The following is a 24,998-nucleotide window of genomic DNA, read 5'->3' on the forward strand; positions in this document are numbered from 1 at the left end:
AAAGGAAAGGCTTTTATAGGAATCCACGAAGGTATAGTGGCAGCCTGGGGTTGGCTTCTGTTGTCTAGTGGAAGGAGCTTTCTTAGTAGGTTCTCAAAGGCCACAAACCTCGCTTGTCCCTCAATTACCGTGCTTTTTTTATATAGATAATAGTCAATTATATTAAAAACAGTCATGACAAAGAAACAGTACAAGAGTTCCCTTAAGCACCCCATGTTACCAAAACTTTTACACCTAGTTATTCTCTGGCACAAAGTTTATCAATTATATCCCAGGATCTTAGATGAACAAGAACAAGGGATAATGTATTCAATGAATTAAGGGTAACTAACGATTTGATTATTGTCTCGGAGCAAGCATAGGAGACAAAGATTAAAATAATAAGTTTTATTGTATTTTCTGTTTTAAGAGTACTTAAATTTATTATATATAAAACTATTATATATAGAAATAAATTTATTTTATGTTTTTATTTTTTAAATCAAATTAATTTGTTTGTCTTCTTTTATTTGTCCTTAATTTCTTCTCATGTGTCATTAACCAAAGATAATCTAAATTAATTAATTTCCATTAATTTTTATCAACAAATAGCTGCCGCCGCCGCCTCCGCCGCTACCAATAACCTTTAGCATTTGAATCTTTATGGTGCATTCAATTCACTGCATTTATGTCACAAATACTACTTGGTTCAAGCTTATGAATTTCATGAATAGGGAAGGAAGTTAAGGTTAATTGGTTATTTATAAAAAAGAAGAGAAAATGGAAAAAGTGCAATAAGAGATTGTTTCCCAATTTGAAGGAATTGGTGACTTTTTCAAGCCTAGAGCTACGCTTTGTTGATTGCTCTTTTGTGTGCTTTTGCATGCTGATAAGATTGTTGCCTCCATCAGCATACAGGAGGATCAGTAGCTAGAGAACATGTATTGGTTGACCAAGAAGATATATTGGAGATAAAATGCAAACCGTTAGGCATGGCTGTGGCTGATACACGCAAAGGATTGAGGAGTGTTTTTAATAATGAATATTAATTTAAAATAAAAAAATAAAAAAAAATTAATTTTTTTCAAAAAATATTTTTAAAACATAAAAACAAACAGGCTATAAACCGTAAAATAAAAACTCAACTCCTTTATATTAAATAGGGCAAGCATGGAGAGGAACAACAAGAAATTTGTTTGTTACTTATTGGCTGTTGCTTCCATATCCAATGATTTCAAGATTTTGGGAACATGTAGTGATCAGATAAGCTCGATAAGACTTGACATTTACAAGATGCAAGATATGTTTTATAAGTAAAATCGTTGCTTTTATTTCATTAATTATTAGGCTAAATGTCCAGGAATGTTTTCTTTTTACTAGATCATATATAATTCTATGCTAATACGATGGATATATTCTTCAAATTGTTAGAAAAAAAAAGAGATAGTTTCGATTGACACATATGTTAATACGTTAGTATTTAATTAAAAAAATCACATCAAACATAATTTATGTCTATAAACATATTCAGTGACACTTGTCAATGAATTACAACATAACTTAAAGGGATTTGCACTAACTAGTCCTATTAAACAATGGTTGGTGCGCACTTGAGGTATTGGCTTAGCGGTGAAAGGGACTTGTTCTTTTTTTTTGTACCCGGGTTCGAATCTCTCTGTGCACGCCTGTCATCCCCGCGGTGCCTTACATGCTCACTGGTTTTGCAGGATATTTAATGGGCCGTGAGATTAGTCGTGGTACGCACAAGCTGGCCCGGACACCCACGTAAAAAAAAAAAAAAAAACAATGGTTGGTGCTATAAGTGATTGCTCCATTTTCCCATGAATGTGAATCAAAGTGTCTTACAAATATAAATAAAATTAACTAGAGCGAGGGAGCCAGCCACACGTTCTTTTATGATGGAACAATCACTGTAGTCAAGATTGGTCACTATGATTCATGGTGTGATGTGAGGGTTGAATATATTTGAGATTTGGGTTTAAAAATTCTTCAAAATTTGTATTGATTTCAACTATAATAAAAATTAATTTCAGCTCGTGAACATAGACACAATTGAATTTCGTAAAATCATTATATTGTTTGTTTGTTTATTTATTGTGATATATATTCTCTATAACTTCCATCCTTAACAAATATCCGTATTTGACCTGAGCTGTATGTGCAATGATCATAAAATTGCTTTTATCAACATCCATCCTTTTTAAAGGAAAAGAAAGATTTAGCAATCTTGAATGGTGTAATTCAACTGGTCAGATTCTAAATTAATTTTTTAAAGATTACCCGTTCGAGTCTTACAAATCTCAGGGTCATTGAAGATTTATATGGTCGTTAACTTTAAGCCCATAGAAATAGTCGAAATGCACGCAAGCTGGTCCGAACACCCATGTTAATAAAAAAAATTGAGCTATCATGATTCGACGAGAACCTCTCCTTGACCTAAAAGAATTCACGAAAATGAATGAAGCTGTTTGTGTTGCTTAATTAAAGATCAGCAAACAAAGAAAATTGCAGATTGTTGAAAATTAAAAATAATTAATACAAACTCTTAATTAATTCGTGCCGCTGATGTGTTTACATGGTATTATTATTATTATTATTATTGTAAGAACCATTTAGCAGGACCATTATGTCACTAATGAATGCGATACCCACCAAATTAAAGTACAAACCCTAGATAGTGCTTATTTAATTTAATAGAGGGTTTTTTCTTTTTTTTTGGATTCTAAACGCTAATATATATATATCTGGGCCCTGAATTCTAATTAAAGTTATCTTGAAATGAAATCTTAATTAAATCTTTTTGGCCGGCATGGATTAATTATCATTAACTGTTTAATTAATATTGTTGTTACGACTTATGACCTAATTTTGTTCATCCAAACTCCAACAATGCTGGTGCCCACAAATTCATATAGAACCATAGATGGATTAAAAAAGGAGAAGAGATTCCTGCTTTCTTCTATTAATTGGACTGGTCACTGTTCAGATTGCAGCCAGTTAGAATCTTTTTTTACGGGTTACGCAAACATGATATATATATATATATATATATATATATATATATATATATATATATATATATATATATATATATATATATAACATTTAACGATGAATTCCTAGCTAGTAAATACATGTCATCAGTTCATATATATCGAATATGTAAATGCCCATCATCCGTTGTTTCTTTTGATTGAATTGTCGGAAGAGCTTGTTTGGTATAGCTGTGATTGTTTTTTAAAGTAGTTTTTATTTGAGAATATATTAAAATAATTTATTTTTTTATTTTTTAAAATTTATTTTTAACTTCAGCGCATCAAAACAATTTAAAAATACTAAAAAAATATTAATTTTAAAAAAATAAAAATATTTCAATTTTTTTCAAAAGTAATTTTAAATGCAAAATAAAAAGAAAAAACTCACGTACTTGAATCACAGTGATGTGGGCAAGCCAGATAACGCTGTAGAATTTCAAGAACACCTTTATAGTTGTTGATAAAATCATATTATAATTCCAGTTCAAATCTAATTAAGGAAATTCAGAAAATGATTAATTGTGCTCATTAATTCAGATGTTTTGGATATGGATATAATAGTTTATATATATGAAATATTTTTTTTTTCTTATAAAAAAAAGTTCATACGAGGGAGGGTACGTAGTCCATTGAATTGAGTATACTAAATGCACAGAATAACAATCACATTTCCACAATTTTCTGAGTGGAAAGTAAGAAGAGGAATGAGCATAAGAAAAAGACAAGGCATACACCACATTTGATGTGGAAAACTAATATGCATAGTGGGAGGGACCAGTTTGTGTCGGTCCAATGCATGAGTTGGATGAAAATATATTACCAAAAGCATATATATATATATATATATATATATATATTGGGATCTTAATTAATATCGGGCAGTGCTCACTATTAAAGGCAGACGGTCCCAATTGGAAAAGCTTCGAAACAAGAATTGTTATCCCATATATATCACACAATCAAAACGTGATTGATATTAACAAAATAAAATAAAAACTAATTGAAAAGGCAACTTTATTGTTTCAACCACAATACCACCACACTTATTGACACCGTGAATTCACAAGAGTACCATTTTTTTTATTTGATTTATTCGTACTTGTTTTTTTTTATGGTTTGTTTCTAATTAGAGCTCGATATCAATTTCACAAGAACAAAATATTTGTCATTTTTATCACGCTGGATTATGCAAAAGATTGTTCGGTTTTTCGTCTTGGAAGAAATAAAAAAAATCAAGGGACAATAATTGATTATTAATAAGAAATCAGTCCTTAAAGGAAACAAATAGATTTCAAGGGGAGGAGAGAGAGAGAAAAAAAAACATTTATCGACGTTGACACAAGGAATCAGTCTTTTAATTTAGCAGGTCACTAGTGGGCTTTCCTGAACTGAACTTAGGTTACTCGCATGCCTAAATCAGCCCTTGTTTTTGTTTTTTTTTGTTCAGCCCCAAAACTTTGTTTTATCTCAATCAGCCTCTTCAAGTTTGAATATTCATTCAATTTCCCCCCATCTTTCCATTGAGCATCGATGATATGAATCCATTTTCGAAAGTATTCTAAGTTTCGATCTTCGCAAATCTCTGAAAGCATGTAGAGATACACTTTAGAAGGATGAAAATGAAATAGAGATAGCATTGTTCCACAAAAATATATATACTTATGTTGCAGGCCTAAGACAATAGGCAACTTTGGGTGGCAAATGTGTGCATAAAAAAACCTGGGGAGTAGTGATTTCTTGATCTTGAAGATGATTACACTCCTGTGAAAGGTAACATCAGTGGAGTTGCAGCATTTGAATTACTTGGATCTTAGTAATAATCAGCTCACGAGTCTTTCGAATTTTATTGGATCCTTAAGCGAATTAAGATACCTGGTCTTTACAACAATTTCTTTTGCGTAACTCTTCCATGTCAGCTTGGGAACCTTTCAAGATTGCAAACTCTTGATCTTGGCCTTAAATCTTTTGTTTGACTAACCTGAGTAAGGCCAATGACTGTCTTCAAGGGGTTAGCAAGCAATTAAATGGGGGTATTCTGCCAAATATAACTCCTCTCTTACTTTCATTTAACAGTTCTTCTAAATCTCTAGCTATCCTTGATCTTTCTTTTAGCCATGTTACTTCTTCAGTGTACCCTTGGTTACATAATCACAGTGAATAAGATTTTCAATCAGAAAGAACCCGATTATGATTCTTTATTTCTTCTCATCTTGACTAGATTATGTGCGGTCGAAAGCTCTTGACCCTGAGTTCCCTTATAATGCTTTAGACTTGCTGGTATCTGCTGAGGGATTAGTTAATTGGACCAGTCACAGAAAAGCTAGAATAAACATTATGTGGTCCATGCCTGCCATTGAAGAGCTAAAATGGAATATGGATGGTTCAGCCGTTGGAAAACCTGGTAAAGCTGTCATTGGTGGGTTACTGAGGGATCATAAGGGTGTGGTGTCGTGTCTTTTCTTAGCTTTTGTTGGAATCAAGGAGTCAAATGGGATTGAATTACTTGCAGTTTTGAAAACTTTGGAATTAGCAGCTTCAAGAGAAGAGTTGTGTGGAAAAAGATTTATCATTGAATTAGATTCAGCAAACATGGTTAACTGGATGAGGGATAAGTCGAAACGTCCATGGAAATCTCATGATATCTTCATGAGAGCTGCTAGATTTATACATGGCAGTGTTGAAACTGGTGCATTATGCTCATGTTTTGAGAGAAGGTTATATGGCTGATTCCTTGGCAAAGCAAGGCGCTAACAAAAAGGCAGTGACCTTGTAGCATGGCTCTAACAAATATTTTAATCTATTTTCTTTCTTTCTCAGTAATGAATTGGGTGATTGGTGGTCTTGGTTTTTCTGGCTCCATTCGATCGGAACTTGTACCTATGCATAGAGAACTCACGGGTTCTGAGTTGAATTAACTGTCTTAGATTATATTTTATTAAAGATCGGGATTTTTTTTTTATCAATTCTTGTAATTTTTCTTTTTTTAGAACTCTTGTTAGGCTATAAATAGTCCAAGTGTGTTGAACATTTACCAAGCAATAAAAATAAAATATCAAACACCTTTCTAAAACCTTAGAACATGGCTTTTGGCGCCACTATATCAACAGGGCCTGTGTTGAATAGAAAGGAAGACAGTGCGAGTATGACAGGATTCCTGGACTATTAAGGCTAATTGATTTTGCCAAAAGTTGTCATGCGAAATTCTGGAAGAACTAATTGATCTTCTACTCTTAACGGCATTGAACTTGTCCAGAAATACTTTGACTAGAGTAATCCCTCGAAAGATTGGTCACTTGAAACAACTGGAGTCGCTAGATTTATCAATAAATCGGTTATCAGGTGCAATTCTATGTCCATGGCTGATCATGGTTCTTTGAGTCACTTGGATCTCTCCTACAATAACCTGTCAGGAAAAACTCCATCAAGCAATCAACTTTTTTCCTGTAATCTAGCATCGTGAGGCTCCGCCTATCACAGAGACATGCCCTGGAGAGGATATGCCTAATTAAAGTCCACCAACCTATAATGACAGCCAAGACAACGAAGAAAATGTTGATGAATTCAAGTAATGGTTTTGAGACTGGATTTGGTGCATGCTTTGGGGGGGGGGGGGGGGGGGGGGATGTTAGCATTACAGCAGTGAACTTAAGGTGTAAGCGTGAATCTCTTCCTTTCAAATATCTGGGTCATTTAGCCATGTGGAAACCTGTCATTGACAAAATTAGCTCGAGATTATCTTCTTCGAAAGGAAGACATCTTTCTATTGGAGGCCGTGTCTGTCTTGTAAAATTAGTCCTCAATAATCTGCCAGTTTACTTCTTATCCATGTTTCCTATTCCAAAGAAGATCGCAACAAAAATAGAGAGGAAATCAGATCTTTCTTGTGGTCTGGGGAAGAGGAGGGAAGGAAGATTTGCAATGTAAAATGGGCATCAGTTATTCTTCCCAAGAGCCAAGGTGGTCTAGGAATAGGATCAATCTTAGCCAAAAACAAGGATTTTTTTTTTTTTTAGGGGAGACCTAAAAATGAATTACAAGAGTCTTTGTTATCTCAGATTATTTTTTGACTCATTGTTTTTGCAAATTCACTTTTGTCTCTTTTTTGTCTCTAATTTTTTTTTTGTCTTTTGATGCAATCTTATACTTATTAAAAAATAAATTTTTTATCTTTATTATCTTTGTCTCTTATGTCTCGAAATAATAATCAAATGCTACCTTGAACAATGATTATTACAGAAAAAACAAGACAAAAACATAGAGTTTAAATTTGATCAAAATGTAAAACAACAATTTGACATACATGATCATGACTTTTCAATTTTCTTCTATCAAAGAATCATCTCAATCCAATAACTTAAGTTGTTAGGTGAGGTCTCAGGTTATGATTTATATTATTCTCCAACACACCCCCTCAAGTGAAAGCCACATAGACTTGAAACTTGCACAGACCTGTATTATTTTATGCTTAATTTTTATCAATTAAATGAGGATGGTGAAATTCGAATTCATGACCGTTTGGTTATCAAAGCTCTGATACTTTGTTAAAAAATCATCTCAACCCAATAACTTAAGCTGTCAGGTGAGGTTCCAGAATATAATTTATATTATTTTCTAACATGTTTTATTTTTTTTATTACCCAAATCCCCCAAAGAATTCCATAAAACAACGATATTAAAATTAAAATTGCTCGTGTGTGCTACGCTCAAAGTCTCACACAAAGTAGATTATAAAGTGATATTACAACACTTCTAACCACATCAAGATATACAAGCCACATTGTGACATACCATGAACATTGATTAGTACTTTAATTTATTAATTAAGATATACTGATTGATTTAGAATGACAAAGTCCATGACCATTTTCTTAAGCTAATCATTCATTAGAGTGCCAAAACAAGACCAGGCACAGACTTATTATCAGAGACCTTGCTTTGCCAAACGCTTTGGCAATTAGCTCTAGGCGGAGAAGTAATACCCGGTGATGATGCTATTGATCCTCCATCTCCAAAACGGGTGACAGTGACGGAAGTATTGAAGTATTCTTTAACTTGAGTGATAATCCCATTCGTGACAGTCCATGCATGAACCCATGAAACATTCCAATCTTTATTAAACCCTTCAACAAGTACCATTGATCCGAAGGCAACAATATTGGAGATAGGGTGAAAAATGAAGGACTTGCTTGGTCTTGTTGATGAAGATGGTGATGTTGATTGGTTTGTGAGTAAGCTTATCAAATGTTGTTGGTGGATTGGTGGACCATGGAACCACCATTCTAGGTCAGGTGGTAGCAAGCGGTGTGCTGTTTTGATGTCTTTGCTAGCAAGGGCTTCATATAGGGCTATTACCACCCTCTTGTTATGTTCTTCCTCTATCTCCCCCAGGCTTGCTTGATTGGTAGCCAGTTTAAGCTGCAAAGAAATGTAGTCTTAGAGGAAGAAAAGAGAGGTGATTTGTGTTGTGCTTTTGTTGGTTTTGTTTGAGATTTGATGGGAGATATGGGGATGGCTTTATAAGGAATGTAAAGAGGATGTGGACGGTTTGAGCTGCGTGGGTGGTGATGAGTCAAGCACCTACTAAATCAAGCTTTAGTTGACATTATTTTGAGGCCAATATTAAATTATTTGCATGTTAAGTGAGAAACTTTTATATGGCTAATGATCGCTAAAATAAATGTTTCATTGTTTTAATATTATATATCATTTATATTTTAAATCAGAGAAATTATTAGGCATATCAATAATTATTTTCTTCTTTTTTTTCAATGTAAATATGAAATTCAACATAAAATTATATATGGATTATTACAGATATTTAAATCTTAAAGCACCGAGTAATTTCTTGATAAACGGAAAGTTTTGCTTTGATACATATACTTCTTTTTGGACTCATACACAATACATAGCAATTTTTAATTTTATAAAACTCCGTGATGATCCAATCTATTTATATTCTTTAAGTTTGAAATTGTTTTCAAGAGTACTTACACAAAAATTTTTTTTTTTTATTTCATAACACGTACGTACACCTTTTTTTTAAAATGTTTAATTAATGGGTCGATCTCCCCATGCTAAAAATCTTGCTCTATTTTAATTAACATGCATAATGTGATCATGTCCCTTAAAAGATTATAAAACCAACCATAGTCATCATGGATGGCATGGGTACTGTTGAAATCAAAAGCCATGTGAACATATTTGTTTTTACAGTGTCACTCGTGTGAAAACATGACATTACATATATACAAATCTTGACCTAAATCAATTTTGCTAGTTCATGATGAACCCTAAACTCAGAGAATATACTTTTTGTCTACGAACAAATCAAGTGTTGTACAAGTAACTTAGTTTTATATTGCCCTCCTTTAATTAGGTAGCTTTAATTTTGTTATGTATCTGTCTTCTTAGTAAAATGAAGGGAGAAGAGAAATGTTTGTGTCAAAGAATCATCTCAACATAATAGTTTAAACTGTTAAGTGAGGTCTCATGATATGATTTATATTATTTTCTAACACACCTTCTCATGTGAAAGCTCTTTGGGCTTGAAACTTGCACAGATCCATATTACCTTGTGCTTAATTTTTATCAAATAAATAGGGATGATGAGATTCAAACTCGTGACCATTAGGTCATCAAAGCTCTGATACCATGTTAAAGAACCATCTGAACCTAATAGCTTAAACTATTAGATGAAATTTCAGGATATAATTTATATTATTCTCAAACAATTTGTTCGTTGCATTTACAATTCAAAGGATATATGTGTTGTGTACCTAAATTAAAGTTCTAATGGGATTTTGGATAATTGATAGTGGCCTTGAGATTTTCCTTTTTTTTTTAAAAAAAAAAAAAGGCTTGATAACACTGAAATGAAGTGCTGCTTAGCAACTCTTAGGTAGCATATTAGGTAGACTAGAATGAGACGATGCCATAATGTTCCAAGCTAAGGTTTCCTATATTGGACAATGACATATACCTTAAACAAACATATTTTCAAAAGGCTCCTTGCATGCCATAACTTCCTATGCATTTCAAACCAAGATTTAATTAGCCACAAAATTAATCTGTCCAAGAGGCTCAACCAATAGGGCCAACATCTCTTCCTTTGACAGTGGACCAGGTGTCGAGCTTTTGCTTGTGTGCCTAACACTGGCAGAAATTTGACAATGACATGCATGACCTATAATAATTTAAATTTTCTGTGTGCCCACCAACTTTACAAGCTTTTCAATTATGTGCGATTTGGGCTTGAAAATAATGCTCATTGGAGTTCTCGACACTAATCTTTTTATAAGTTTCTCAAAAAGGTTGAACGAGACTAGTCACCTTTCGGCTATTTCTGAAGCCATTTTGGTGAGAAGTTACTGGTAGCGTTGATAATAGAATAAATTATATTTTGAAATTTTATTTAATAATTTAAAATATTGGGTTAAGATGATTTTTTAATATAGTATTAGAGTTTTGATGACTAAAAGGTCAAGAATTTGAAGCGGTCATGAGTTCGAATCTTACAATCTCTATTTATTTAATAAAAATTAAGCACAAAATAATATGAACATATGCAAGTTTCAAGTTCAAAGTACTTTCGCTTGAGGTGGTGTGTTAAAAAATAATATAAATCATATCTTGAAACCTCACCTAACAGCTTAAACTATTGAGTTGAGATGATTCTTTGACATCCCTATGTTATAACCTCAGCCCTCTAGGAGTAGTCCCTGGTAGCTATATTTTGATTGCTGTTATAATTTAACAAATTTTTTTCCTCTTCGATCGTTTGAATATATTTTTTTTGTGTGAGAACTTTTAAATCACATTTAATAAAAAAAATTTAAAAAAATTATACAATATTGGCAAGATTATTTGATTGAATAATGGATCTATTATAAGTATCTGGCAATAATTTGCTCATCTACCCTACAATTGTACAATGACTCTTGGTTTGCATTGAAGAAGTAGTTATGTAACTCCCTCGAATTATCAACAGATTGATTTTATGTTATAATAAATTTGATAATAATTCTATTTTTTTAAAATATATTATATCGATCATGGAGAGTGTGTTTTTAAAATTGCTCGAGGTTATCTGAATACCATGGAGCCAAAAATAAAAAATGAAACCCAATTTTCATTTGTGAGCAATAATCTCCGTGGACAGATCAAACTAATTGCATGCAGCTTACTAAAATTAGTGGGCTACAAATTAATTAGCATATATTAAAAGTCATATGCAATATGCAAACATGTACATATGCAATGCATTAATTTGAGGATTCAGACAAACAGTAAATTGCCTCGCTACATGCATGTCGTTAAGTGATTTTCGCATTGGCATCCTTGACATTATTGTGTTATCATTCTTGGACGAGCACTGACACTGAGAGGGCATTAGCTAGCTACGAGTCTAAAGGCGCACAATGAATCCATATATATATATATTACTAATTAAGGAATTAGATCTTACAATTACATAAATCATGATGAGCACTTACATTAATTATTTGTCTTGATTTACCTTTTCTCTTGATATTTACAAGTGGAGTTTACAAGTGGTGAGCACTTACGAGTCCATATATATATATATATATATATATATATCTGTGTGTGTGTGTGTGTGAGAGAGAGAGAGAGAGAGAGAGAGAGAGAGAAGGCATTCATAAGCTATGACTATGACTTGAAACTTTCAAGTCTTAATCACTTACATTTTTCTTGAGGGGTCAGTGTATCTCTACTTTACGGTAATTAGTTGTTTGATTATAAATCAATCTCTTGATTAACCTTGAAACTTCCAATTGTAAAATGGTATAATTCATTTGCTTGCGGTAAAACACCCACTTGATTAAATAAGATAATGTTTTATATACCTTTAGAGTGTTAGTGATTAAGAGCTTACTCAAATTGTGTAGTTCAAACAAACTTTTTTAAATTGGTAAAAATAATCTTTTGTAATTTAAAAAATTATTTTATAATAAACTCAAACTTATATTATGATCGGGCTATCTATGCACGCACATGTATATAACTTTAAGCCCAAAGTCTATTTTATTTAAGTTATATTTTTTCTAAAAACTTTGGATGTCATTTGAATTCAATATTGACTATTCATTTTCTTGAAATAAAAACAATAAAAAAGACTTATTTTTTTTCTATATAGGATATGGCTTTTAAAGGGTTTTGGGGTTATTTAAAATATATTATTCAATGATTTTTTAAAATTAATTTTTTATTCACTCATAATTTATTTAAATTATGTTAATTAAAAAAACTTATCTTGGTATTAAAATCTAATAAATTTTTAACTTCAAAAGTGATTGGACACCACTTTTATTTTTGCGTCAAAATGCCCATTAACCAACACCTCAGCAACCAAAAGAATTGCAATGGTCAGTATCAAATGCCCACCTTTGTCAAGTCTTTGATTCAACGTTCTGTTTAGCATTTTGTGGAAAATTTTACTGCTCACAATGTTCCAGCGACGTCTGAGATTTATGGCGTAATATCATTCCACTCTTTTTAGTTGAAATGAGCATGTGTATATATTGCAGATGTACCCTTGTAGAGACCTCACATTATTAGTCTATTGATCATCCTTTTACATGCCTCGAGGATTTGGCCCTTGAGATTTTGTTTTCTTCCACCTTGGACATCTTGAGATTTGGTCCTAGATAATCAATTTATCGAGCTCTGGACTGCTGGTTGGAGCTCAGTGAATGTGCACTTCATAACGGTCCAATTCAACAGCAGTTGTAAAGTTGCGCAGGGACTTGCCTCATGTTCCTTTAGATGCTCGTGTTAATTTACCTCGATATATTTTAGATGAATCAGATGCTGTTTGCCATTACCGTCACAGGTATGTAAAGGAATGCATATGCTTAAAAGGTAGGCTATATAAACGATGAAGCACACTTGCTTTCCCATTCAACAAGGCTGGATTCTTTCGATAATGCAGAACTAGCCAAATGCTTCCTCCCTTGTTATTTTCAAATGGCTTTTTGACCGTTGTCAAAATGAAGGGATTCTTGGTTTTGGACGTCATGTTCTCTTAAACAGCGTTTGGTTATAAAAGAGTTCCTGTTTTGATTTGAAAGTATATGAATTCAATGTCTCTATCTTTTATCTCTTGAACCAAACACGGGCAAAAAACTAAATGAGTAAACACTGAAACGTATATGAACAGTCGTCTGAACTAGTGGCAAAATTCTTGGGAAAATTTGATACAGAGACTAACTGTATACACTGCTTATAGTTGATCTATTTGATGGTGTCTGAGTATTTCACATTAATGTACATTAATCAAGCAGCCATGATTTTTCTAGTAGCATTGCTCCAATAACGATGAAAAACAAAAATAGTAAGAGAACTTGATAGTTCTTGCCTCCGAAGCCTGCATTTGAAAAGGGATAACAAATTTTGCCCCGTGCATGTTAACTTATTGATAAGAGTAGTCAATGTCAGAAAGGGAATTTCCACAAGATCTATGACTCAAAATTGATGTCGAGGTCAGAATGGAGACTGGCACAGTGGACATGATGATTTGTGAGAGGTTGAGAACCACTTGTAGAGGCAAGCCGAATGGAACTTGTGCTTGCAAGTTCTGCAAGCAAGCCGAGGAAGGCTGTGGTTGGTCGTATGAATGACACTATAACATATTGGGCACTCCTCGACACCTTCAAATTCCTTGTCGAAATTGCTTTTCCATGTCTGTATAGCTTCTGCTAAAGCTCCATTCTGCATCACAAATACGAAGCATCATGATCAGCTAAAATGTCTTTAAATTAATGATATCACCATTTATTGAAAACCAACAATTATTACCTTTTCCCATTTCGTTGTTACTTTCCTCTTTTTAAGACCATAAATGGATATGGTTCATAATTAAGATTGTAATATATGTCTAGGATTTCTAAGTTTTAAACTTAGCTTTAAGAACTTGAGTTTCTGGTCTATACAGGAAATACCCAGCTTTCTAAACCACACATAAGCTGCACCATAGCAGCATAAGTATCTCTGTGACAGTAACAGGAAATAAAAATGACATCCTTTGCATTTACCTGATTGCGAACAAACAACATCATTGACATCAACCATTTCCTCTGCTTCACCTCACTGATTCCCAGACTTCGCATACATTCAACATCCACAGGGCGCAATGGATAAGATGGAGGAAGACGAATAACTAGATCCATTCCTGTTTCATCCTTCATATATGTAGCAACGACTTCATTTGCTGATTTGCTCACACTGACTGAAAAATTCTCATCAGCAAAATTGGCTTTCTTTATCTGCATAAAAAGAAATTATATTAGATCTAAGCGATAATAAATTAGCATAGATTGCCAGACCTTTTGAAATTATCTAAAATGAACCTTCCGAGAATTCAAACTATCACCTGAGACAGTTCGTTCACAATAAGAGGAGGACTACACCATGTTCTTGTAAATGATTCAATAAGAGATGATGCAGTGCGGTCACGCAAGTCAGTAAACCATCCCCGAACATAAGCAGGAAGAATGCAAAGCATCAGTCCAAACAAAGCCCCAGCAAGCGAAGTCATTTTCTTGGGTTCAATAGGCCACAGTGTTTCAATGGAAAACAATAGTGACCCTGTTGTGATGGCAGTTTTTACTGCACTAGCAGCCTCTGAAATGTCTACAGGAAGCTCCATGTCTTTCTTCTTAAGATTATGTGCCAGACACAATTCCAGAGGAATATGCTGGAAAAGGCAATCTAATATCAATGAATTAGCAGAATCTTGCACATACTGGACTAATTGCTCCTTTGCAGATGATGATGATGATAATGACCACAAATGTGATAGCAATAAAGACCAAGCAAGGAACACATTTACCTGCAAATTTGATGATATTAGCTAGTGGAAAACCAAGCACACCTTCTCAGACTATTATTTGATCATACACTTCCATTTGATCGTTTTAAGTTTTTTGGTAGTTAATAGGGAATAGAAATTAGGAACTTCTCAATCCTCTACCAGTAGCAAGACGCTAAACTAAAAGGGAATTTAGTTTTTTTTCCTGTCCTCATCATTAGCTACTGCAGACATTTAAATTCAAACAAGAAAACAAACAAAATATAGCAATCAAGAAACTTTACCCGTTCTTGTGATATTAAATCGACTTCAAAAACTTCATCAGGTAGCTTTTCAATCATAAGAGATAATTCCTCCTTCAAACGTATGTTTCTTTCTGATGACATTTCAAGAGCACCTGAATTCCGGTCACCACTAGTCTCGCCATCCAAGGAACATGCAGTGTCTTCTTCAAGAATAGCCAACTGTGAAATAGGTGCAGTTGAGAGAATAACATAAGTAGCAAACTGCAATGGCGGAAATGGAGTAGAGGAGAACAGGATAGCATACAAAGAGCTAATCGGCCCTTTGATTAACCCCCAAAATTCAACTGATTTCACTGCTCTGTCTCTAGCATGTTGCGATGATTTAACCACGTTTGAGGCCACCAACTCCCAGAAGTAAGGATTATTAAACCGAGTTGCTGCTACAATGGATGCAGCTTCAACACTGTAGGAACTTGCTATGGACTCCGCAATGCCTGTGCAAAAGAACAACCGAAGAATGCCTTCTAGGATTCTATCTCTGGTTGAATCCCATCTTTCTGCTCTCAGGGGGTTATCCTCAGCAGGTTGTTGGAGTTCCAAAATAGCACAAAATAAAGAAAAGGATGCCAAGGCATTAATAGCAACAGTTATAGGATAAGAGTCCGGGATCAAAACAATCTTCTCAAGGTTCTTAAAAACATCCAAATTTTCAGAAGTAGAGCTGTTGGTGATAAGATCATTCACATTTTCCGTGACTTCCTCCATGATCACAACCGCTGACTGAATCCAGGACCTCAAATTTGAGAAGAAAAACTCCCAATCTTCTTCAGTAAATTCAGTCCAGCAATAACCAACCGAAAGAACCATTAACTTTGATAGCAACATCCGGAACAGTGGTAGTTGATTTGAAGCTACTAATGCACTAACACCATGTCTCTGCTTTCTGAATAAATCAAGTATGAGCATTCTCTCCTCAGGACTTATTTCCCTCACCAGCTTCAATGATTTTGTATCATCCATTGCACTAAGAGGATAGCAAGCAATAACCAGTTGGAACCATTCTTCCATATCTAAGATTGATAAAGAAGTTAGTTGTGTAAATTTCATTTTTTAATTCAAGGAAATATTTAATAAATGGATCCACTTGAATTTAAAATATAATGGCTAGACCGTACAAACACCCCTTGTAGTACAGGCCTACAATCTTATTTGATTCTAAGCCCTGAGGTATGGATGGGGTATAACCATAACCAGAATATCCTAATATCACTGAGGTCAAATTCAAACATTTTAATATTGACAGGGTGTCGATCAATGAACTATATTGCAGGGAGTGTTTCTGCATTTAGCCACAATAATGGTTCATCAACATTCGATGCTCCTGGATATGTCAAGTGTTTGGCAAATTAAGTCTTCCTCAATGTCACTGAGTGGCATATACACCAACCAAAAGAAAAGGAGAGAACGACCAACAGTAGCAAGGGTGAGTGTTGGTTCACTATCAATAGTGACACATGATCCTAATTCAGTTCTAACAATGGAACATTTCCTAAGCCAGAAAATGATACCAGACTATAACATGAACAAAACCTTGTATTTTTAAATAAGCATCATGTGTTTACCTTGTCCTGCCTGCCATGTAACTAAAGGTGGGTAGGATAAAAGCCTTCGTAGCCAGTCTTTAACAGTATCCTGCATCCGTTTTTCACCCAAAGAAGCAACTTGAGAATCACCGTTAGATTCCTCCGATTCGATGCTTCTCTGACATAATGGATGGACAAGAACACTAACAATCACAGGCAGAATCTTCAAACAATTTTGGTTTACTGCTTCACCGATAAAAAGCTTATGTATGAGTAGGTCAAAGAGTCTTATAGCTTTGTCTCCTTCCCATATATTTTCTTTGAACAGATTGACTAATAAAGATAAAAGAGCTCTCAAGAATGGTTCTTCAACCTTTTCCAATTCATCACCAAAAGCAGGCCATAGATTAAATGAACTTTGTGTACCACTTTCTCCGTGAACAAGAGCACCATCAAGTAAGATGTTGAAGATGGAATCTAAAAGGCTTTCCTGGAAAGGATAATTTCCACTCCGGCAACCTGCACTCAGAAGAGGCAAGAAAGAAGCTACAGCACTACCTCCTGGCCATTTCCATGTGCATAATATTTCAGCAGCAAGCCAGGCTCGAGAAGTAATCTCTTCTTTAGCTGCTTCCTTCAGGGGGGTTGAAAGAGTATTTTCAACATAGCCTGTTATAACTCTATTGATCCCAATTTTCAAGATGAGCTTGTCAACTAAAGAAACAAATTTGAGATTCCCAGTGGCCTGCACTCAGCATTTGATTGTAGTTCATTAGTTGGAATGAGTTATATGAGTTAAAATGATAAGACAATGTAACAAATCATATATTGAAGATGACTGCCTGAAAGATTGTACATAAATCTTTCACACAAAAAGATACTCGATTTCAATTCCAATATCAACCAAAACAGCATTCACGCATACAAATAATTACTCTCAAATTATGTAAATGATGAGCCATTTTTTATTATATAAAACTATAACCACTTAAAAGGGCTTTCCATACAGGCCTAAAGACCATCTAAAAATTTAAACCAATTTTGAAAAAATTGGAAAAAGAAAAAAAGTTCAGAAAATATAAGACAAAAAGCATACTAACTACAGGCTACCAAGCAAAATGAAGATAAGATAACTTGGAAAAATGCAGACTGTTAAACATGATAGAAATGCAGTTAAGCATGTTGGGGTGGAAAATAATAAACCAGCCAAATGCAAACTGCTTACACAACCAAGAAAGAAAAAAGTTAAACAATGAAGAAGCAAATATGGCATTATGACATATTTGGATTAAAGGACCAAGTTAAAAGGAACCTCTGACAAAAACCAATCAATAGAACCAAAGGCCCCCCCGGAGGCTTTCAAATGAGACAGAGAAAAAGATCTTAAATTCTTAAACCCAATAGGCATGTCTCATTTAAGTGTATTAAAGAATTGGAAACAAAAAGGAAAAAGAAATATATAAGAACAAATCAAACAAAGAACAAAAATGATCACAAAAAAGTAACAAATAACAATCCTTATTGCTACAAGTGAGCAAGAATAATGATCAAAATGCAACTCACATAGATATCAACAGAGACTGCTCCAGCATTTAAATTGACCAATCCTTTTGGAGCACTAAAATCTGGAATTATCCAAACCGGCCAAGTATCATTCTTGCTAAGAAGCTGGTCTAACAGATTTTGTTCCTCATCATGGTCATGGCAGAGACATTCAAGAACTTCAAGAACCCAAGAAAAGCACAGAGTGGTTATCTTATCCGCACCAAGTTTATCTTCCTTAAATATGACAGACCTAATAAAGCGAACCAAATTACTCCCCAATCTCTTTCTATTGTCAATGCCGAGGCTTTTCCAAAATTCATCATTCATCTTGGAACAGAAACCATTCAAAGATTCACCAAATCTCAACCTACCCTTGATTTTTTCCTTTGAATCATCATTAAGGACATCTTCTTCCAATGTATCCAAGCTATTCTCCCAGCCTATGATAAATACCAAAGTCAAAATACCTGAAACCAGCTCAATTTCATTGCTGACTGTCTTTAGGCAAAAGAAGCTGCCACCAAGTACTTTCAGAGCAAACTGAGCTGTCTCAGTTTTGTTTATGGAACTTTCATTTTCCACTGCGAAATTGGTTGATCCAGCAACTAATAAAGCACATGAATCTCTCACTACACTGAAAGAGGACTCAAGACCAAAAGCAACCAACTTTTTGAAAACTATCGTAAATATCAGAACCATTGCATTTTTGGAGGCGAACGAGATACAATTGTCTTTGCTTGAGCCACCAAGGACCGCACTGAAGATGAGACATATAAGAGAAGTCATGGAATGGAGTTAGCAGAATTAAAGACTCAGATTTATCAATTTATGCTCCTCTGGTACTGAAAATGCAGATTCATATTTAGGGAACACATTCAAAGTATGTCTATCTTTGCAGCTCAGAAATGCAGAAGCATAAATAAGCCAATTAATTAGAACATAATGTTTAATAACCTATACAGCGTAAATATGATCAGTGATTTTTACTACCATGGTAATCATTGTTTTAGCATTCAGTTATACAGAATAATGTATTATAGTGAGATTCGGTTCACTTACCACAAAAAGCGAGCAGAAGAAGTCATATGGGGAGAAGGTGAACAGGCAACAGCAACTGCAGCTGATTCCAGAAGCTCATGCTGCCACTTGTCTGGTGTGAACCAGAACTGGTGAATGAAATCATTATTCATCTTCCTCCTTGCAATTTCAGTTCTCGCTTTTTCTAAAAGCATTGCCAACAGATCTAAGTAATGAACTTCCTGTGGCCCAGGCTCAGATTCGGATTTTTCTTGATTAATTGCATATGAAAGGATCATCTGCCATTGCTCAGAGAAATATTCATCATTGAGCAATGCAAGCAATAGATCAAGTCGAGCATTGGGGGAGGAATTATATTCAAGCAAACACCAAGGAACAAATGTTCCTTCAAAAACTTGCATGAAAAGCTCTGGTCCCAATTCTTTGTCTTTGTGGGCAGGTACATAATAGGAGGAATTCGCTTCATTGGAGATGCAAAGTTCTTGGACTATCTTCTGCGGGCCAAATAATGAAACTGCAACTGATAAAAGTCTCACACCATCTGGTGTGTCCTGAGATCAAGAGAAAATTTAAGAGTAAATATTTGAGTAAGAATGTGATATTAAACAACAATATGAAAGAAAGAGAAAGTTGTCAACTTAAAAACAAAATACGAGCTCTCTTTGAGGATTCGGAAACAAAATTGAAAAAAATCATAAAAATCTACAAATACAATTCTTGCTAAGCATTTTAAGGGTTAAGTTGAGCAACATTAACTTACATGAGATCTTATCAACGGGAAAGACTTCGCCAACATTGGTCCCACTACATAAACCAAGGGCCAACTTTCACCTTTTCGCACAGAATGTTTTTCCAGCAGTGACAAGAACTTAATGACCTGTTCTACATTCTCAGTAGTACTTTCTGTGTTTCCCATTGGCTGAAACATCCGGAGGCAGTTTTCCTTAAATACCACAGAGAAAGTAGAAAGCAGATCATGCTCCAGTAAATAAACGCCAGATAGAATTTCCACAATACATTTTCCCAACTCTTGAAAATAACTCCTAGAATACTTGATCTTCAGTGGTTCTACTGACTTATGGTGAAAAGGTAAATTTCCATGCTCCAAAGAATTCCCAGGTGCTCCAGAGGTTACTCCGTCCTGATTCTTCAATCTGACAGAAAATAGGTATTCTTGCCACAGAAGTTTCACAAGAATATTGTCCACAAGACTGACTTGAAAATGATGTGTGGAATCTGAATCATCACAAATCCTGACATCAAAAGAGTTAGAATACCATAAAACTAAAACAAATACCCAAAAATACTAAACAAGATCACCAGATCCATCATTGGACACAAGCAATTGTATGAAACTGAAGATAGAATGTCATGAGAACAGCTAAGCAAAATCGCACCTAGATGCATTACATAGCCCCCATAGAAAACATTCTTTAAGTGCACGAAAAAATGCTAGACGATCCGGATTTGTTGCATTGGATGGGTTCCTTCCATCCCATAGGTTTTGGAAAAAATCAATAAAAAACTTTTCTCCAGAGATTGCTTTTGGAGGCAGAATGTCTAGCAATATAACTAGAGCAGGATAAGAGACCTGCTGAGATCCAAAGCACCCATTTCTAAGAAAATGCCACAACCGGTTTATTGCAGTTTTCTGAACATTGAACGAAGTCCAGCTGTCAGGAAATCTTTTTGAAAATAATAATATTGCATCCCACATTGATGAATGACAAGTAGGATCCTTTTCCTGAAAAGCACCAAGTATTGCAGCTGCAAGAGTTTTCATATTTCCTTCATTAAAAGCATCAGGAATATTTTTAATGAAACTCTTTAATGCAGAATATGTCGCTGACCGGATTGCAGGGGTTTTGGACTTCAGAAAGTCAAGAAAATAGTTCTGAGTAGAAAACAACTTTTCACCAAAAGAAATAGCAGTTTCCCTAGCCTTTGAAGCATGTTTTGGTTCTGAGGATATGTTCTCAAAACCAGGTCTCTCAGATTGCATACAGACCAAAACATCAAGAAGAGTGGCCAATGCCAGTAATGACGAAGATATCACCTAAAATCACACAAAAAAAAGTACCAACAAATTCATTAGTGGGAAAACAGCAAAACAGGGGCTACGTAAAGCAAACCCAGTAGCAACAATTGAGGTATGATTTTGAGCACAGAAACATCAGGTTTTAGAAAACACACCAGCTTTTAGAAGGAAAAAAAAACCATGATTTTGACTATTATCAGTCTTTCATTTCAAAGATAACATAAAAAATAAAAAATTTTAAATTTAATTAGTCAAAACTCAAATTTCAATTCTAAACAAATTTTATATATTCAAGGATTATCCAAGAATATTTTGATCAAGATACACATTTTTACATCACATGAACTGATTTGCTTTGAACTTAATGTTTACTGTCATTGAAGTAAACCCTTTACAGTTTTTCCTTTCTGTCATTTTATGTTCATTTTCTCCATCATTCAAGCTGCAGATGGTATGTTTTAATAGCATATTGAAAAACAAAAGACAGAGAACAAATAAGTGGTAAAAAAATATAGTTAATCAATCAAAGGGATAGAAACAAAGAATCATAGCATACCTGCTGGTACATCTCTTCTAATTCATCCAAAGCAGTTACTTTATCTGATGACATACTTTGTGGTGTGTGATTCAGGTTTTCTTCCAAATACATAAATATCTCAGATGTGCATAGAATTAAGGCATCTAATCTCTTTTCCTGAGCTGGGAAGGCTGCCTGTTGCACACAATATACAGTAAGACCATAACAAATTCATTAGCAACAAAAACTTGAACATTAGTTGCTTACTCAAAGCTCACATGAGCTATCATACATTAAAGGACTGTGCCCCAGAAATAAATGGAAGTAAAAGTTCATGAAGAAGCCAGTAACACTTTGCAAATACCAATTAAACATACTAATTCTTTTCTGAAAGGAATAAAACTAAAATATTTGTACCAGAGTAATCACGATCAAAAACCAATATATATAAATATCAGTCAATTTATTTTCTGCTAACCATGAGTATCCTTAGATACTTAGACAGAATGCAAAATGTCACTAATCAGATATTCATACTTTGTATGTATAATCAGGTATTCACAATGCAAAATGACAGAGAACAATTGTCCCAGGAGTTTATAGACCAGATTGACAAGGTCAAGCCCGAAAAGAAGTCCTTGAAGAAACCAAGAAGCATCTCATATGAAACTTAAAGTTACTGTTTTTCTATTTTAATTATTTTGCTAGTTAATTTTGGATTTTAATTTTTTGTTTCCCACTTAGCTTAGGACTTTTAATTTAATTAGTATTTTACTATTTAGGAATCTTAATGCTAGATGAATTCTATTAATTAGGTAAGTTTTAATTAGGAATCCTTTTCTTTAAAGGATTTTAGTAATAATATAAATAGGGATGTCTAGTTTATTTTATAGAGGTCAAGACTATTATTCACATTTAATAAAAATATCAGAGAATTTTCCCTAGATTTCTCAACAATTTGGTTTGTAACCTTAGGTCTTGAGAACCCTAGTTTTATCTTCGTTGTATGTTGCGTCACAAAATTTTGAAAAAGAATATATTCCTACTCTTTGTATAATCAGATATTCACGATGCAAAATTTCAGAAAAGAATATCAGAAATTCTGAGTAATTTCCAGACAAATATAACCAAAGTTGTGTTAGACTGAACCAGAATGCAGGCCCACATTATAAAACAGGTCAACCCCATCAATCTTCCAGAATACTGACTGGAGTGCCACCCAGCTTGATTTTCATTTAACTCTATTTGAACAGGCTTAATCAAATAAATTATCAGTGTGTTTCTTCCCCTCTTATAGATCATGAAAATTTCGATATTCACACCAGCAAACTGCTTTTTCAGCATCTGTCTGCTATTTTATTGACAGATTCCTTATCTGCCACTTCTAGCAAAAGAAACAATGGCAACCTTCTAAAGCTTGAATGAAATGATAGCAAACCTCCAATGATCTTTTGGCAGCTAAAGAAACTTCAGGAACTGTATCAAATTGAGAAAACCACCACGGTCCCATCAAAGACTTCAGATACGGAGCTAAATCTCTTCTGAGAAAAAATAAGATCCACAGCAAGTTATTAGCATGGACTAAGAATCATGCACCCTTAAACAATCATATTAAAAAGAAGCTAAAACATTCTAACAATCTGCCAACATGATGGCATCAGAAAAGGTAGAATACAAAGGATGTACAGAATTCCATCCATTTACTAATATTTCCAAACAGTTCTTATTTTACAGTAGGGAAAATCAAAAGTCCCCAGTAAGAATTATGAATGAGAAATGTCCTTTACCCAACTGCTGTAACAAGATTTGTCATGGTCTCATTTGTGGCTCGTCGAACTTCTCTATTATAGTCCAACAACAGCTTCTTGTATTCATAACCCTGAATGCAAAATAACATTCAAAAAATGTGAACTGAATAAAGTTTTCTTCAAATAAGAGTGAGACAGAGGAAATAGAAAACCAAAAAGAAGAAAAGAAACTATACCCATTGTGGAATAATCAGAACTATTTCCTTTCCAGACTTTTCCTTGAACAGAGCAGATAGAGTTTGCAAAGCTTTAAGCTGTCCAAAACATTAAAAACACCACAATAAGCTTCTTCTACTACTACTATGCAGTAATTCATAAAGCATGATCAAATATTCCCTTTTCTTTTGTTCATCTTAACAAAAAGTGGGATATATCTTACCTTTGTAGTAGGATCCTTCCTTCCTAATCGCTTTACATGTTGTGCCACTTCGCCATCTATATCCTACAAACAACCCAACCAAAATTTTTTTAAAAAAAAAATCCAAGAAACCATTATAGCAATAAGCTTCCATTTTTACACCTTCAGCATACAAATAATCACTATCAGCTTCACTAATTACATGAATCACCAACAAAACCAATCCATATCACAAAACCTGCATTTAAAAGCGCTTTTCAGAAGCACAAAATTGGTCTTTTTTCAGGCGGAAAGCACTTTACGTCCCAAAAGCAACAAACTTTCTAAAACTTCTGTTAGAAAATCCCTAAATTAATATCATTTAGGCACAAATAATCACTAATTACAAGAATTAACTAACAAAACCAATGCCAATTTAATTTAACTTCAGCAGAAGCATAAAGCACGCATACCAAAAAGGCGGTAGTATCATCTGTATCAAAACGAGAGCTACCAATATAACCACCGAACCCCACCGTTACCGCCGCCGGACCCGACGGCACTAGAGACGCCGCAAGACTGCAAAATCATATCAGAAAATCACAAAACTATCATTTAATTAAAAAAAAACTTAATTTCTCTTTAAGATTTAATATAAAAAAAAAATAACTAGCTAATTAATTAATTACCTGCTACTGGAAGCGCGAGACTTGCTTCTGTTAGCAGCTGCTTCTCCTTTCTGTCTGCCCATTTTCTTCGCCCTCTATTTGTTCTTAAACGAAGCGTCTCCGGAGAAGGATGATTTTTGGAGGTTTTAGCGAGAGAGAGAGAGAGATTTTCTGTGTGTTTTTCTGAATTTGAAGCTGGAGATACTTTTCTAGCACGGAAGGAGAAAGGAGGGCTAAGTGTTTGAACGACATGTCATTTTTCATGGAACCCATTGGATGATGAGTCGTCTAGTCTGATTTGGGGGAGCATGGGTGTATATGTTTTTTTCTTGAAGATAGATTTTTTTTATAAATACA

General features: G+C 34.2%; 1 protein-coding gene across 2 annotated transcripts; it reads right to left on the minus strand.

Moving 5' to 3' along the window:
• Window positions 1-13,201: 13,201 nt before the first annotated feature.
• Window positions 13,202-24,850, minus strand: LOC7458833 (E3 ubiquitin-protein ligase listerin). 2 transcript variants are annotated; one of them, XM_002325628.4, is made up of 16 exons: window positions 24,663-24,850; window positions 24,447-24,552; window positions 24,016-24,078; window positions 23,813-23,890; window positions 23,616-23,707; window positions 23,267-23,369; window positions 21,868-22,023; window positions 20,671-21,329; window positions 20,034-20,526; window positions 19,295-19,824; window positions 18,254-18,992; window positions 16,730-17,435; window positions 15,147-16,177; window positions 14,425-14,883; window positions 14,087-14,317; window positions 13,202-13,763 (listed from the first exon to the last, which is right to left on the minus strand). In XM_002325628.4, exons 1-16 carry the CDS (start codon window positions 24,722-24,724, stop codon window positions 13,536-13,538), a joined length of 5,736 nt encoding a protein of 1,911 aa, XP_002325664.4. In that variant the 5' UTR covers window positions 24,725-24,850; the 3' UTR covers window positions 13,202-13,535. The 2 variants fall into 2 exon arrangements, with proteins under 2 accessions (XP_002325664.4, XP_024447593.2); XM_024591825.2 differs by lacking the exons at window positions 21,868-22,023; window positions 23,267-23,369; window positions 23,616-23,707; ... (2 more) ...; window positions 24,447-24,552; window positions 24,663-24,850 and having other exon boundaries at window positions 20,671-21,040; window positions 21,124-21,268.
• Window positions 24,851-24,998: the final 148 nt, after the last annotated feature.

Source organism: Populus trichocarpa, chromosome 19 (genome assembly GCF_000002775.5).
Source record: "Populus trichocarpa isolate Nisqually-1 chromosome 19, P.trichocarpa_v4.1, whole genome shotgun sequence".
Lineage (NCBI taxonomy): Eukaryota > Viridiplantae > Streptophyta > Magnoliopsida > Malpighiales > Salicaceae > Populus > Populus trichocarpa.